Raw genomic sequence first — 16877 nt, forward strand, 5'->3', positions numbered from 1 at the left:
GCAGGGTGGAAGTGCTCAGGAACAGACCTGCGATGACAAACCAGTGAGCCTAGCCTGTAATGTGGGGAGCTACCCTCTGCAGGAAAAGGTTGAGCTTTAGGCTGAGGTTAAAAGTTGTCCCACACCCTGCAGGGTACGATGCTAGGCCACACTTCCTACAGACTCTCACACAGAGGCAGGGATGATTCTTTTAGGAAGAGGGCAACGAGAATAAAGCCAGGCTAGATTACAGCAGCATCTGTGCTGTGCTGACTTGCAAGCTATTTCTTGTTGTTAGGTCAATAAGTAAGTTATCCTAAAACCTGCCTCAGTCATCTCTGAAATGCCGCAAACCCTACGTGTCCGTCTCTGAAGGACACCTCACTAATCTGAGGAGGTACCAGAGGGCTGACAAGAGGAGAAAGAGAAAGGCTAAGTAGAAGAGCAGACCCAACCCCGAAGAGGCCGCATTTGGGGGCCTACAGGGGAATAGTGGCGTGTTCCTAGACCTCTGGGTTCCTGCAGAGCATGTAGGGCAGTGGCATGGGGTGAGGTCCAATCTGCTCATTAACTAACTGTTCTGTTTGTCAGAAAACAAACCTACTTTGGCATGAACACCACCCCCCCCACCTCCATTCCTAGCTTGTTCTTCTCCGCCTTGCACGCACTCCAGGCTAGGACTGTGTCCTGAATTATTCCTGCACCGTCATGATTCTGTGGTAAACATTTAAAGGAGGGCGACTCTCAGCCCAGTTCCACCTTCCAAACAAATTAGAGCATTGGAGCTAACGCCAGAGAGAGAGCTCCTGTGGATCAAAGGGAAGCCTGGTATTTCCCTTCAGAGGAAACCTGATCTCTGCCCTCTTTACCCTTCCTGAGCCTGAACGGGGCCATTGGAGAAAATCTGTCTCCTTGCTCCAACCACGAAAGGGAAAACCAATACCCTGATTGGGGGTGGGGGGCAGAGAAAGGGAGATTTGTGAGCTCCCCCTCCACTGGCATATGCTCCCCTATCTGGGGATGAAGATGCTGCCCCCTCTGCTGTAGTGTAAAAACAAGCATGCACTAAATCAAACCTTACTAGTCGTTTGATATTGCTGTTAGTTATTGCATTATTAACCCAATCTCTAGCCTTGTGAATGTCCATGCACTTTACAGAGAGTAGGAAAGACATAGTCCCTGCTCTGGAAAGCTCATTATTAGGCGAGTGGAGCGGAAACAGACAATTTATGGCATTGCCTGGGCAGGGAGCTGCAAACAAGCGGTGCCTGCCTGCTTTGAGAGGCTGCAGCAATGGGGCTAATGTTAATTGCAAGGCCTGGTTTTTGTTGGCCTGGCAGACACACACAGAGCAGGTGACAGCACTGGTGCCTACTGGCAGAAGGGGTTTTACAGCACTGGTAGGCCACCATGGGGGAGACAATCTCACCCCAGGACTCAGGCCCATGTCTATAATGTCCAGATAGCACGGAAGTTCAGATTGAGGTTTTTCACAACGTGGGTCCATCTCTAGTACAAAGCAGGGCGGCCAAAGCCCAGTGTGTGAGTCAAGCATTGCCCAGTTTGTTCTAGGCCAAAGGGTGTCAGGTCCCAGCCCATGAAGCCCCATCTGGATCCAAGCAGCCGGGTAGCTGGAGCATTGCACTTCGGGCCCTGTCGCCTCAGTGGCTGCAGCTCTGGACTGAAGATACGGGTGGCTGCAATGCAGCTTGTGAGCCGTTGTCAAATCGTTGGCACCAGTGGGATAAAGTTTGGGCGCCCTCTGTTATGAAACGGGAGATAGGGACCAGCCCTGTCTAAGTGGGAAGGAAACAAAACCCCTTTGAGTGACATTAGCGGCGGCTCTTGGCTTCATGCCCCAGAAATCTCCCATCAGAGGGCACCATAATGAGTACTAAGAGTGAGTGTGTCTGTTAATGAGAGTATTATCTGACATGATTAGCAAGGGTAGACACAGACGCACTCCAGTGGCTGCATGGCTTTCCATAATCCCTGCACCTGTGGGGTTTGCTGGGACTGAACTTGATAGCTGTTAAGTCCCCACGTTGCTTTTGACTGGGAATGACCCAACTCCCATCACAGCCAGAACCAGTTATTTTGCCCTGGAGAGTGAGGTGGCTGCAGGAATTGTTGCTTGACTAACCAGTTCCAAGGTCTGTTCCAAACCTGCAACCCACAAATTTCAAGCCCCCTCAGCCCTGCTTGTCACGCTGCTGAGAACCACTTTCATTGCATAGTGCCTGAGAGCCTGCTGGGTGCTTCACAGAATCATAGAATATCAGGGTTGGAAGGGACCTCAGGAGGTCATCTAGTCCAACCCCCTGCTCAAAGCAGGACCAATTCCCAACTAAATCATCCCAGCCAGGGCTTTGTCAAGCCTGACCTTAAAAACCTCTAAGGAAGGAGAGTCCACCACCTCCCTAGGTAACCCATTCCAGTGCTTCACCACTCTCTGAGTGAAAAAGTTTTTCCTAATATCCAACCTAAACCTCCCGCACTGCAACTTGAGACCATTACTCCTCGTTCTGTCACCAGGTACCACTGAGAACAGTCTAGATCCATTCTCTTTGGAACCCCCTTCAGGTAGTTGAAAGCAGCTATCAAATCCCTCTTCATTCTTCTCTTCTGCAGACTAAATAATCCCAGTTCCCTCAGTCTCTCCTCATAAGTCATGTGCTCCAGCCCCCTAATCATTTTTGTTGCCCTCTGCTAGACTCTTTCCAATTTTTCCACATCCTTCTTGTAGTGTGGGGCCCAAAACTGGACACAGTACTCCAGATGAGGCCTTACCAATGTCGAATAGAGGGGAATGATCACGTCTCTCGATCTGCTGGCAATGCCTCTACTTATACAGCCCAAAATGCCGTTAGCCTTCTTGGCAACAAGGGCACACTGCTGACTCATATCCAGCTTCTCGTCCACAGTCCCTGCCCCAAAGAGCTTATAGCCTCCATTGTACTCATGACAATGAAAGTGGGTGGCTAACAGAATGAAGGGAGCAGGACAGGAAACAAAAGATTAAAGGTTTATTAAGAGAAGGGCAATTCCTATGAATCCTTTATTAAGTCTCTGTGAGGATCTGGTCCTTTCATTGGCAGCATTGGCCTTTGGTAGGACTCTGTTCAGAGCGGCAATCCCCAGGGCTTCCCATATTCCTGGCAAGCCGTTTCCCTGTCTGTTGTACAGCAACTCAGTCTCAGATGGAATCTTTCTCTGCTCACATGCCAGGGTCCCTGCGGGAGGTGGGAGAAGCCCTGTTGGGCTGCTTTGCTCTGGTCTGGTAATTGATAGCTTTCTTTTCATCAGGCTTTCACTCTCTGTAATTGGGAGTTAATTGAATTTTTCAGACTTCTGCAGGCATTTTGTGTAGGACCCATAAAATGCCTGCCCTCTGTGAGCAGCACAAACTCCATCAGTTTCAGCACAACTGGGAGACCGTAATGCCCCCATTCCCAAAGTCTCTGTGGCTGGGCAGATGCTGGTGGTTCCTGCTGTGGGCTGTGTGCTCATTACAAAGCATTTACTGAGGGACAGCTGAATCCTTGGGAATAACCCTGCTTTTCAGGAGGCAGGCCTCCTCTGGAAACCCAGACACTGGAGACTGGGCTGCTACATAAATATCAGAATACAAGGGGAGAAGAATGACAAAATGGAAGAGAAGGAAAGCACAGGAATTGCAGTGTGACCAGTGATGTATATGAATTGGGATGTGTACTTTCTGATGGTCAGAGCATGAGATGTGCAGTCAGGAAGTCTGGGTTCTAGCCCCAGTTCTGACACTGACTTGCTGTGTGACTCTGGGAAAGTTACTTAATCTCTCCATGGGTCCCTGTCTAAAACGATAGTGATCTACCTCATAGGGGAAGGGATGGTATGAGTCTTAGTCAATTGGTATTTGTGAAGCACAGTAGGATCCTTAAGTGGAAAGCGTTATAGCAGTACAAAGATTTATTGTTATTTTTAATGGAAATGTCACCTCATCAACGTGTTGTCCCTGGCCCTAAACATTCAGTGATAGATGATCAGAAATACCTGTGAGCAATTGCAGGCCTAATTTGCATAATCAATATCCTTGACTGCATGCAAAAGTTGCCTATTTGTATATGTAAATAATTAGTCAGATTTATAAATGGTCAATTGTGCGCCCAAAAATCCAGGTTATAAATGTGCATTTACAAAAACTTTGCATGCATATTAGGTGTACAATTGCACATGCATTAAGAACATAAGAACTTCCACACTGGGTCAACCAATGGTCCATCTAACCCAGTATCCTGTCTTCTGACAGTGGCCAGTGCCAGGTGCTTCAGAGGGAATGAACAGAATAGGGTAATTTTGTGTGATTCATCCCCTGTTGCCCAGTCCCGGCTTCTTGCAGCTGGAGGTTTAGAAACACCTGGAACTAAGAGCCATGGATAGACCTATCCTCCATGAACTTGTCTAATTCTTTTTTGAACCAAGTTATACTTTTGGCCTTCACAACATCCCTTGGCAATGAGTTCCACAGGTTGACTGTGCATTGTGTGAAGAAATACTTCCTTTTGTTTGTTTTAAACCTGTTGCCTATTAGTTTCATCGGGTGACCCCTAATTCTTGTGTTGTGTGAAGGGGTAAATAACACTTCTTATATCCTTCATGATTTTATGTACCTCTCTCATATTCCCCTTTCATTGTCTTCTTTCTAAAATGAGCAGTTCCACTTTTAATCTCTTCTCGTATGAAAGCTGTTCCATACCCATAGTCATCCTCATTGCCCTTTTCTGTGCCTTCAATTTTAATATATCTTTTTGAGATGGGCTGACCAGAACTGCACGCAGTATTCAAAGTGTGGATGTGCAGTGGATTTATACAGTGGCATTATGATATTTTCTGTTTTATTATCTATCCCTTTCCTAATGGTTCCTAACATTCTGTTCACTTTTTTCACTGCTGCTGCACATTGAGTGGATGTTTTCAGAGAACTTCCATGATGACGCCAAGATCTCTTTCTGGAGTGGTAACAGCTGATTTAGATCCCATCATTTTGTATGTATATTTGGGATGGTTTTTTCCAAAGTGCATTACTTTGCACTTATCATTACTGAATTTCATCTGTCACTCTGTTGCCCTGACACCCAGTTTAGTGGGATCCCTTTGTAACTCTTTGTGGTCAGCTTTGGACTTGACTATCTTCAGTAATTTGTATCGACTGCAAATTTGGCCACCTCACTGTTCACCCTCTTTTCCAGATCATTTATGAATATGTTGAACAGAACTGGTCCCAGTACAGATCCTTGAGGGACCCCACTATTCACCTCTCTCCATTGTGAAAACTGGCCTTTTATTCCTACCTTTTGTTGCCTTTCAACCAGTTGTTGAACCTTCCCTCTTAGCCCATGACTGCTTAGTTTGCTCCAGAGCCTTTGGTGAGGGATCTTGCAAAGGTTTTCTGAACCTCCAAGCACGTTATATCCGCTGGATCACCCTTTTCCACATGCTTGTTGACCCCCTCAAAAGAATTCTAATAGATTGGTGAAGCATGATTTCCCTTTACACAGGCTGTGTTGACTCTTCCCCAACATATCATGTTTATCTATGTGTTTGAAAATTTTGTTCTATAGTTCAACCATTTTGTCCAGTACTGAAGTGAGGTTTACAGGCCTGTAACTGCGAGGGTCGCCTCTGGAGCCCTTTTTAAAAATTGGCATTATATTAGCTACCCGCCAGTCATTGGTACAGAGGCTGATTTAAGTGATAGGTTACAAACCACAGTTCGTGGGAATATTTTTCTCCCCCTTGGGTTTGTTTTTTGGTTTTTTTTTGCCGTTTGCATCCATAATCACTGAGGCCTGGTTTACGCTACAGAGTTAGATCAATGTAAGGCAGCTTAAGTCGCTCTAGATCTGGAAGCGTCCACACTAAAATGTAGCTCCCATCAGTGTAACTCGCCCACTACAATGATGTAATAACTCCACCTCTGTGAGAGGCGCAGCGCTTAGGTCAATGTAGTTAGGGTGACAGAGTGTCAGTGTAGACACTGTGCTGCTTACATCGACTGTTGCTATCTTTCAGAAGCCGTCCCACAATGCCCGTGACAAATTGATGCAAGAGCTCCTGACGAGGACATGCACCGCTGACGGAAGGAGTGTAGTGTGGACATGCAAAAAAGATTCAATTACTGTGGTGGCTGGATATTGATGTAACTTAGGTTGACTTAATTTTGTAGTGTTGACTTGCCCTGACTATCTTACAATATGCTATCACTTTGGACCTCTTGTGTGATTCCACCAGTCCCAAGGCATTTCACAAACAAGTCACTGGGTGTAAATAGAAGCTTTCTTGAATTAAACAAACACCGATGATTTACAAAGCCATACACCAAAGCCTGCACAGGCCAGTGCTAAAATACACTGACAAGGCTACTTATGAGAAATGTCATGTTTACGCAGGAAAGGCTCATCTTTAATCCCCCACTTCCTGAGCAGCGAAGGCTGTTCAATCCCTCTCTGCAGAGAGTGCCCTGCTGTGTAACCCAGGAGCACTGGTTTATTTAGCTCTTTCTAATGCAGCGGTGTATTTCCAAACCCTACTCTATGCATCTGAGTAGAATTCCATGTTCCCCTCCTACTGCACGAGAAGTGAGACTGGTCCAGGTGTTTTCAGATACGCTCCTGGCCTCCCTGAAGTTGCTTCACTGATCGTAGTTCCTCACAAGCTTCTTTGGGCCTCACACACAAACTATTGTTACTTTGCAGTGGATTCAGCCACAACTGGAGCAGAGGAAGTTCCTCTGCCCCACCCCAGCTCTGTCATTTTCAAGGGTCACTGTAATGTCAAAGCAGCTCTCACCACAACCTCGCTTCCCTTGTAGGCATGTTCGATGGGAGGTAGGTGGAGCAGTTGATCTGAATGGTGAATGACAAGCCACACCACTGACATTTCATCATAGCAGTTGAGTGCAATTGCTCCTCTGCCTCTGAACTTTCATCTGGTTTCTTGGGTAGTTCATTATGAGGTATCATCACGCAGCCAGCAGAGGGAAGTGAAAATAGAGAGAGGGGGATGTGTGGAACCATGTAACCTGGCCATCTGAGATCAGCAGGGAGGCCTTAACCCTTTATGTGCTGCACCACACAGGTGTTACTTCCCAGGTGGTGCCTCCCAAGGCATTGAAACAATGCCACCCCAGGGATAAGGATGACTATGGTAAAGAGAAGGGAACGCCTCACAGTAACCTCTGGATGAGAAGATGTGACTGTTGGTGCTGCAGAGTTACTGCTTTACCGGGCCAGTGCTTCAGCAGTGCCTTACAAAACACCTCACAAAGCTGCCTACCTTGATACTCGAGTTTCCTCTTCTCCAGCTCGGCCTCAATCTGGTCTAGCACCATTCCCAGCTCTCCAAGGATTTTCTTCAAGTAGCTCACATTGTCATGTTCCAAGATCTTGGCCTAAACAAAAGCCAAAGGTTTACACTAAATGGGTGGCCCTGAGACCATACGTTCCTTGTCCAGGTGCTCTTGGCACTAGAATGGGTGCAATGCAGAACATACACAGCACCTTCCAAACCCCTTCATCATTCCAGTTATTCAACAGCTGCAGGAGGAGTTCACCACACTCTGGAGGGAAGATTCATCTATGTAAAAGTGACCCCCTGCTAAGACCTACTCAGCCATGGGGAGGCTACTTCCATTTTAGCCCAGCTCAGCACAGTTCCTGCTAGCTTTGGCTAAGATTGCTTCCAGCTCAGCAGCACAGCTCCTCACGGCTCAGCAAGGGAGGGAGACCTCCCAGGAGAGACTAGTACAGCTGAGCTCTTGCCACTTTGGCCAGAGGAAGCAACTCCCCAGTAAGAGCAGATCAGCATAGCTCCGACTGGATCAGCCATAGAGAGGCAGCCTTTGGGCTCACATAACAGTGCTGCTTCCTGGAGACCACACAAGCCCCAGATGGCATCCCAGTTGCAGTAAAATTCAGGATGCCCCACTGTGAGTCCAGCCCCAGAGAGGGGTGAGGGGAAAGAGAGGCTTTATTAGTGGTTTCAACTCACTTGGGAGTCTGGTCCCCAGGTGGTACAGACACAACATCAGGGTGACTTGGGAGGAAATATTCAGCACTTTAGAATGGACCCAAATGCTTCCGCGGTCTCTCAGTAGTATCAGGGCCCCAGCAATGGGCACCCTTGGCTGTTCTTTGGGATGCATCCTCCCTCTCCCTCCTAGAAATAAGTCCCATGCGTTGCTGTAGACGTCTTACCATGAGTTTCTTCTGTTTGGAAAGGTATGGCTCAGTCAGCTGGGGCTCCCCTTCGTAGTCCAGCTTCATCAGCTCCGTGCTTGCATTAGCTAAGTGTCCTGGAGGGAGACAGAAGGACAGTTTGGGGGAGCTGTTGCCAGGGCCGGCTCCAGGCACCAGTTTAGCAAACAGGTACTTGGGGCGGCCACTCCAGAGAGAGGCAGCAGGTCCAGGTATTTGGCGGCAATTCGGCAGAGAGTCCCTCACTCCCGGTTGGAGCGAAGGACCTCCCGCTGAATTGCCGCAGATCGTGATCTCGGCTTTTTTTTTTTGCGCTGCTTGGGGCGGCAAAACCCCTGGAGCCGGCCCTGGTTGTTGCATCCTCTTGCACTGCAGATGAAAGGCTAATTTCAGCAGCAGTGATGCCAACCTGGCAGTCTGTGAATAGAACCTCATTCTGGCTATGAAACTGTAATTCTCCCCCCAGTCATTACACCAGGAAAAGTGGTTTCTACAGCACACATGTCTGTACAGTGTCCTCATTCAGCCTTGGTGCAAAGAGGTGTAACTTTAGGTCTAACTTCAAGACTTGTACCACCCTGGGTGGGGGGCAGAATCCGGATCTTCTTGCAGCCAAAAACTGCAGCTGCCCATGGACCTTGTGATTGCGCAAATACTGGTAAAAACATGAAGGTAGATCCCCAGGTAAATTGGTGAAGTTCTGTTGAAATCAGTGTACACCAAGTAAGGATCTGGCCATTAACTGTCACAGCAAATATTTGCTGAGCCATTTTGTTCAGCTCTGGCGGGTTTACCCTTGGAGAGTGTAATTGATTGGGATTTGCAAGCATCATCTAGAGAACAGTTTGAAAACAAGGCCGTTAGTCTATAAATCACCTTGAGGTGCAGTTCATTTGTGTAAAAAGTGCTATGTGAATATGCAAGATCTTACAGTACCAGAAAGTACGTCAGCATATGCGTAAATCCCATTGAAACTGGGACTTTTCTCAATCTGGGCCATGTCAAGCAAAATTCTGTTCTCCATCACGCTGGTGGTTTCAATGCAGTTACTCCGGATTTTACAGAAGGGTAACTGAGAACTAAATCTGGTTTATTAATAATGATGATCACTGATAATTAATAAGCAACAGACTGATTTAAGCTAGAGATGGGAACACTTTCCATTTTGATCAAGAAGCATGGCTAGCTCCATTGTACCAGGAAGATACATACTACCCCATCATCAAGGAGTACTAATAGCCTCCCTGGGCACTTCGATGGCCCAGGCCTGACCCTGCATGCCTTTGGGATCCCAAACTCCCAGTGGAGTTACTGGGATTTGGGGATATGGCAGGAATGCAGGACTTGGCCTATAACAAGGATCGGCAACCTTTGGCATGCGGCCCATCAGGCAGGCCAAGGGATGTGCTGGCCGCCGCTTCCCGCAGCCTCACTGGCCTGGAGCAGCAAACCGCAGCCACTAGGAGCTGCGATCGGCCAAACCTGAGGATGCTGCAGGTAAACAAACTGGTCCGGCCCACCAGCGGAGTTCCCTGAGGTGCCACGTGCCAAAGGCTGCCGATCCTTGGCCTATAATAACAAAACCTTAAGTATAGATAGATGTACACCAGGGTATGCAATGCACATTCACCCTTCCTCTGAGAATCACATAGCCAGGACACTTTGCTTTTGGTAGCAGATGAAGCAGTGAACAGGTTACTAGATTAAAAACAAACACCTCTGGAGGCTCCTCAGTGAATAAGATAACCCAGTAATGACTCTCTTCCCCCTCACTTTTATGTGCCTCCCTTAAATGATCACTGGTAATTATGACAACATCAGTGGTTCAGCAAGATGCAGGGCTAGTCTATAAATCAGCCTCTGACTTTCCCTTCATTCCCCAGCACAGTCTGAGTGATTAATGCCTGTACAGTATCACAGCCAGCCCACTGCTCATCTTCCCGAGAGGGATGAGGTGTTCCTGACATAACTAAATTTGTTAGTCTCTAAGGTGCCACAAGTACTCCCGTTCTTTTGGCAGATACAGACTAACACGGCTGCTACTCTGAAACCTGGCATAGCTGTCTAGGGTTGGGGAGAGGGTTGTGACTATGATACAGATATTTCCTTATCCATCCCCCTCACTCAGCTGCAAGTGAAAGCTGGACCTGGCTGTTTATCCAGGTCACGGACTGATTTTAAAGAATAGTTATGTCATTTGATAGAGTCGGTGGTTTCTGTGAAAGAAGAACTCAGATGTGGAATACAGAATGAGTTGCAGGCAGCATTGGGCCATGGGCAAAGCTGTGTATGTAGGATGACCAGATGTCCCAATTTTATAGGAACAGTTCCGATATTTGGGGCTTTATCTTATATAGGCTCCTATTACCCCCCGACCCCCACCCCTGTCCTGATTTTTCACACTTGCTATCTGGTTAGCCTATGTATATGGGGAGCCTAGGGCCCAGAATAGCAGTGCATGTTGTGGGTCAGGATTGAGATGACCAGTAAAGCCCCCCATCCTCCTTCTCTCTACCTCTGTCGCTAGCTCAGGAGCCCTGGGGACTGGGGAAGATAGGGATGGAATCTGCCCCACGTTTCCCCTATACCTGGCTCAGTTCAGCTCTTTTACTGCATGATTTATACATGCATCCTACTGTGGATCATAAACAACTCAGAGAAAGAGAGTTCTTCAATCAGCACGCAAAACTTCTTTAACGAGAGTCAAGGTTGACCATCAAGGTTTCATGCCTTTCAAGAACGTTGAGTGCACCTAGACTTAAACTTTTGAAAACCAGGAAATACAGAGTTAACGTGCATGCCAGTCCCACCCCCAGAATCTTAATTCTTTCCTCTATAAAGGATGCCATAACATGCCATTGGCAGACATCACAGCTCACTATCCTTCCGGATGACATGGAGCACTGTGCAAATGACATGGAGCATGAGACAAAAACTGTCAGTCCATGTCCTTGCTAAGGCAAAAGTCACATTTAAGATAGGCTTAATCATCACCAGCTGTCTCTACCTGGCCTATACCCAGCCTCTTCACCTGCTCTGCACAAACCATCCCAGAGATGCCAGCTGTTTCCACCCTTTGACACTTCTCCTAAGGATTCCCTCTAGAACATCACCTGCACTTATCCCTGCCCATACTGTTAATGTTCGCTATCAGAAGAATCTAAAAAGCAACTAATTAAAGACACAAAAACTAACAGCAAATATTTTTGTGAGTACATCAGATGCAAGAAACATGCCAAACAGTCAGTGGGACCACTGGACAATCAAGGTGCTAAAGGAGCACTCAAGGAAGACAAGGACATTGTGGAAAAGCTAAATAAATTCCTTGTCTCAGGCTTCACTGCAGAGAATGTGGGGGAGATCCCCACACCCAAGCCATTCTTTTTAGGAGACAAATCTGAGGAAATGTCCTAGATGGAGGTGTCAGTGGAGGACATTTTGGAACATATTGATAAGTTAAACAATAATAAGTCTCCAGGACCAGATGTTATACACCCAAGAGTTCTGAAGGGACTCAAATATGAAATTGCAGAACTATTAACTGGTATGTAACCTATTGCTTAAACTGGCCTCTGTACCAGATAACTGTAGAGTAGCTAAGGTAATATTGATTTTTTTTAAAGGCTCCAGAGGCAATCCTGGCAATTACAAGCTGGTAAGTTTAATTTCAGTACCAGGCAGATTGGTTGAATCTATAGTAAAGAACAAAATTATCAGACACAGAGATAAGCATGAAAGGTTGGGGAAGAGTCAACCCTGCTTTTGTAAAGGGAATCATGCGTCACCAATCTGTTAGAATTCTTTGAGGGTGTCAACAAGCATGTGGACAAGGGTGACCCAGTTGATACAGTGTATTGAACTTTCAGAAAGCTTTTAAAAAGGTCCCTCACAAGGATCTTAAGAAAACTAAGCAGTCATGGTGTGGTGGGGTGGTCACCCTGCTCCTGCCTTGAAGGGCTTAAAGCAGCCCTGGAGAGGGTTGCAGCAGAAAAAGCCAGGCTGATTGGGAGAAGCAGCCACAGGTGGGACCATGCCCCAGTCAGGCCACAGCTGGCCCTACAAAAGGGTTGAGGGCCAGAGGCTAAGAGACACACTTTGTCTCTTGCTTTCAGAGAGAGAAGGACCTGGCTGCCTGGGAAGCTGAGAAGGGTACCTAGGGTGGAGCAGTGCTGGGGAAGGGCAGAGGGAGCTGGGGGAGCTCCCGCCTAGCTAAGCCCCAGGCTGCAGGCCTAGTTAAGGGCCCACAAAAGGGTACCAGGGCTGCAGAGAGGCAGCCCAGAGATAGGCAGAGGCAGCTGGTCCAACCCACCTTGCCGATGCTGAGTGGTTTACAGACTGCAGTCTGCCCCAGGGAGCGGGGACTAGATATGCACTGGCAGTAGCCACTGAGGCAAGGTGGGGATAGGGGTTTGGGGGCTCCCCTGGATGGGGAGACCCAGATTGGGCATTGCTGCCGTGGGCAGAACCCCTGGTAGAAGGGAGGCACGTGGGGGCCAGTGGTGAGCCACCAGCCTGCAGAGGGTGCTCTGGACTGAAAAGAGCTAATTCCTTGGACAACCAGCAGGAGGCATCTCACAGGTGACTCGTCACCCCACCACACATGGGATAAGAGGGAAGGTCCTCTCATGAATCAGTAACTGGTTAAAAGACAGGAAGACAAAGGTAGGAATAAATGGTAGTTTTCACAACTGAGAAAACTAAATAACAGCGTCCCCCAAGAATCCGTACAGGCACCAGTGCTGTTCAACATGTTCATAAATGATCTGGAAAAGAGAGTGAACAGTGAGGTGGCAAAACTTGCAGATGATACAAATTACTCAACATAGTCAAGTCCAAAGCTGATTGCAAAGAGTTACAGAAGGATCTCACTAAACTGGGTGATGGGGCAACAGAATGGCAGATGAAATGGAAAAAATTATCCCAAATATACATACAAATGATGGGATCTAAATTAGCTCCAGAAAGAGATATTGGAGTCATTGTGGATAGTTCTCTGAAAACATCTGCTCAAAGTGCAGTGGCAATCAAACAAGTGAACAGAATGTTAGGAACCATTAGGAAAGGGATAGATAAGACAACTGAAAATATCATAATGCCACTATGTAGATCCCTGGTACTCTCAGACATTGAATGCTGCATACAAGTCTGGTCACTGTATCTCAGAGATGATCTATTAGAATTGTAAAAGGTGCAGAAGGGCAACAAAAATGATAAGGGGTACGGAGCAGCTTCCATACAAGGAGATTAAGAAGACTGGGACTGTTCATTTTAGAAAAGAGACGACTAAGGGGAGATGTGATAGCGGTCTAAAAATCATGACTGGTATGGAGAAAGTGAATAAGGAGGTGTCATTTACCCCTTCACGCAACAAAAGAACTAGGATCACCCCATGAAATCAATAGGCAGCAGGTTTAAAACAAACAGAAGGAAGTATTTTTTCCCACAACACACAATCAGCCTGTGGAACTTGTTGCCAGGGATGTTGTGAAAGTCAAAAGTATAACTTGGTTCAAAAAAGAATTAGAGGAATTCATGGAGGATAGGTCCATCAATGGGTATAAGCCAACATGGTCCGGGATGCAACTTCATGCTCTAGGTGTCCCTACATTTCCAGCTCCCAGAAGCTGGGACTGGACGACAAGGGATGAATCACTTGATAATTACCCTGTTCTGTTCATTCTCTCTGAAGCATCTGGCACTGGCCATTGTCTGAAGACAGGATTCCATTGGTCTGAGCCAGAATGGCCATTCTTATGTTCTTACACTGGTACAAATCCCCATGGCAAGAACATACCATTTTGCTCCTCTTGAACAATCCCATGAGTCAGCACAGAAATAAGGAGTCCAGGATCTCTCTGGATTCAGATGCACTTCTCCTCACATCACAGAGAAACCTGCTGCAAGTAGTCCTTGCACCAGTCAATACACTGTTCCTAACACAGTGCAGGACAGTTGGGGTGCATACCAAAGAATGAGAGAATGCAATTCTGTGGGGGACAACACACTGCAGAAAATGCCACATTTACCAAGTCACGCCTCTTACCTACAGCCCAAGAGCAGCCCTTGCTGAAACATACCTGCTGTACGTTTCAAGCACTTACCAGCTGGTAAACAGTAAGCTGGCCTCAACCTTAACATTAGTGGTGGCACAGTCCCAATATAATAATAAAAGCTAAATGCCATGTCATCCCCCAGCAGGTTCATCCCAGCCCCAGTGGACTTCAAATGATTTTCAGCTCTTCATTTTCTCTTCTGGATTCCTGTTAGACTACCAGCATACGGACTTTTTAAAGCTTTCCTGAACACTTGCTGCTGCATACCTTGTGCCTGCAGCTTTATCCTCATCAGATCAGCAGTTTGTGTTGCGTTCTTTTCACCCTCTTTTGCCTTGTGCATACAAAATAGACATTGCTGGGACCTTTATAAGAACTGAACAAATGGTTTATTAGTTACAAAGTCTACCCTTGAAATTCTGTACATCTGTGCCCCTATGAGCCCCTCAATGCCACTGTCATGTAACAGCAACTCCTATCAAGCCTGACAAACTCACTACACCTAACACATTGCTGTCAGGATATTTATCTACAGAGAATGTTGTGTGAGATATCAAATGAAAGCCAGTGACACATGGTCATTTATATCACTTTGAAGTGTATGTATTAACACTATATTAGGAACTACCGATATTAAGCTTTAAAGTCTGTGACCAGAGAAAGGGAAAAACAGGTTTTCTTCCAGACAAGAGGCAGGATAGTTATCTCCCTGTCGCTAATGTAAAATGAGCAGGTGATGCCAGAGACAACGGGCAGTTCATTTGCATCAGAAGTAAACAGGAGGAACAAATTAACATGAGGATGTGAACTCAGCATGGGAAGAGGCTGGAGTCTGAATGCCAGGGGTTCATCCTGACAGTGGTGACAAAAATGATAAATTTGGGGGGAATATAGAGAGAAGCAAAAGGAATTTTGGTGATCCACCACTGAGGGAACAAAGAGGTCAGCGCTCTTTGCATCCATGAACTCTGGATCCCTCACCATATGGGTTGGTGATGCTAAGAAGTAGTGGTAGGTGAGAAAACTGCCTTAAGACAAGGTTTGTAGCCTGCCAAGTTCAGTTACTCAAAAGCTCATTATACTTTTGTTTTATTTGTAATCAGTTTGTTCCTATTATCCTTGCTCATTATCACTTAGCTCTCTGTCCACTATTAATAAACCTGTTATTCATTTTACTATAAGTTCATACCAGTGCAGTGTTTAAACATACAGTGCTAAACCTCTGCCGAGCCAACAGGCTGGTGTGTATACTGTCTCTCTGGAGACAGCAGACTTGGTAATCTCTGGGAGTGTCCAGTGGCAGGGGCTGGACACTGCAGAGGAATCCACTTCTAGGGGGCATTGGGGACAAGGGTGTATCAAATGTTACCTGCAAGGAAAAGAGGGCTGGCAGAGTCCTAGGGAACTTGGCTGGCTGGCTAGCAACCTCTCTCTTGCTAAGGCAAAGGGGTAACAAGGTCACCTGGAGTTCTGGTCACCCTGAGAAAGCATCCCAACATCTACCTTTAAAGCAAGGAGTACTCAGTCAGTCCTGCTAGGGGAAGTTCTCCCTCTAATGAATGGGCCATCCCGGGAGCTGAGGAGTTCAGAATTATAATGATAAATAATAAATGGCTTTACTTGTATGTTCTTTTCATCCTACGTCTCTCTCTCTCTCTCTGTTCTGCGTCTCTCTTCCACTGATCAAGCGACTGCCCAGAAGCTTCTGTCCAAAATGCATCCTGGCTTTCTGGTTCTGATAACCGCTGATCCAATGCCTGGTATAATCCCAACCCTAGAAAACTTCTTTTAGGCACGCAGCTGGAAGCCTTTTACTTCATCTTCTGTGCACTGAGCTGTGGGCAGCCAACACCATTGTCATCAAGTCACAGACACACAGCACAGGGAAAAGAACCCACACTCTTACGCTTGCTTAGATTGTACGCTCTTTGGGGCAAGGACCGTCTTTGTATTCTGTGTTTGTCTAGTGCCTAGCTCCTAGGGGCTACCGCAATATAAACAGATACTGATAATCATCACCATGCTCCAAAATCACAAGGTGGTACTCAGTAAATTACAGTAGTGGCACTAACTTAACCAGTAGAAGGGACTGCTATCCACATGAGCAGATCTGCTTCCACCCATTAGAAAGCAATAGTGTACGTGTGCACATAGAAACACATACATGTGATGGGGTACAACCATCTCAACATGTATGTGTTGTCAAGGAAGAGCCCACCATAGGCACTGACCAATAGGAAGACTTGAGAAGAGAATGAGATAGAAAAGGAGGTGGAGATTAACCTGAGGTGCACAGATACTACAGTGATGGGGCCTGATAAGTAGCCCAGATAGACCGACACTGAGGAGTCAAGGAACCTTCCCAGAGTAACAAAGGGTGTTTGTGGCAAAGCCAAGAATAGAATAAAGGGGCCCTGTCTCCTCGTCTCCCCATGTCGATTGCTATACAACCTTTTCTGAGGCAGACTCTGCAATGATGGAATTGTTAGTGCAGGGGGCCTGAATTATTGTTCCATCAAGGTGGAAAGCCAAAACTGAGTTCAGTGTTGTTGAGAATGTAGGGGAAATGATCTCTTCCATTGACTTCAGTGGGGCTAGGAGTTGACCCCCT

General features: G+C 46.8%; 1 protein-coding gene across 1 annotated transcript in view; it reads right to left on the bottom strand.

Moving 5' to 3' along the window:
* GDAP1L1 (ganglioside induced differentiation associated protein 1 like 1) overlaps nucleotides 1–16877 on the bottom strand; it is a 41413-nt gene that overhangs the window by 6945 nt on the left and 17591 nt on the right. The window contains exons 4-5 of the mRNA XM_050917437.1: nucleotides 8214–8311; nucleotides 7294–7408 (exon numbers count right to left, since the gene is read on the bottom strand). Coding sequence (XP_050773394.1) covers nucleotides 7294–7408; nucleotides 8214–8311 — 213 coding nt within the window. The remainder of the gene's footprint in view (nucleotides 1–7293; nucleotides 7409–8213; nucleotides 8312–16877) is intronic.

Source organism: Gopherus flavomarginatus, chromosome 11 (genome assembly GCF_025201925.1).
Source record: "Gopherus flavomarginatus isolate rGopFla2 chromosome 11, rGopFla2.mat.asm, whole genome shotgun sequence".
NCBI classification, from domain to species: domain Eukaryota; kingdom Metazoa; phylum Chordata; order Testudines; family Testudinidae; genus Gopherus; species Gopherus flavomarginatus.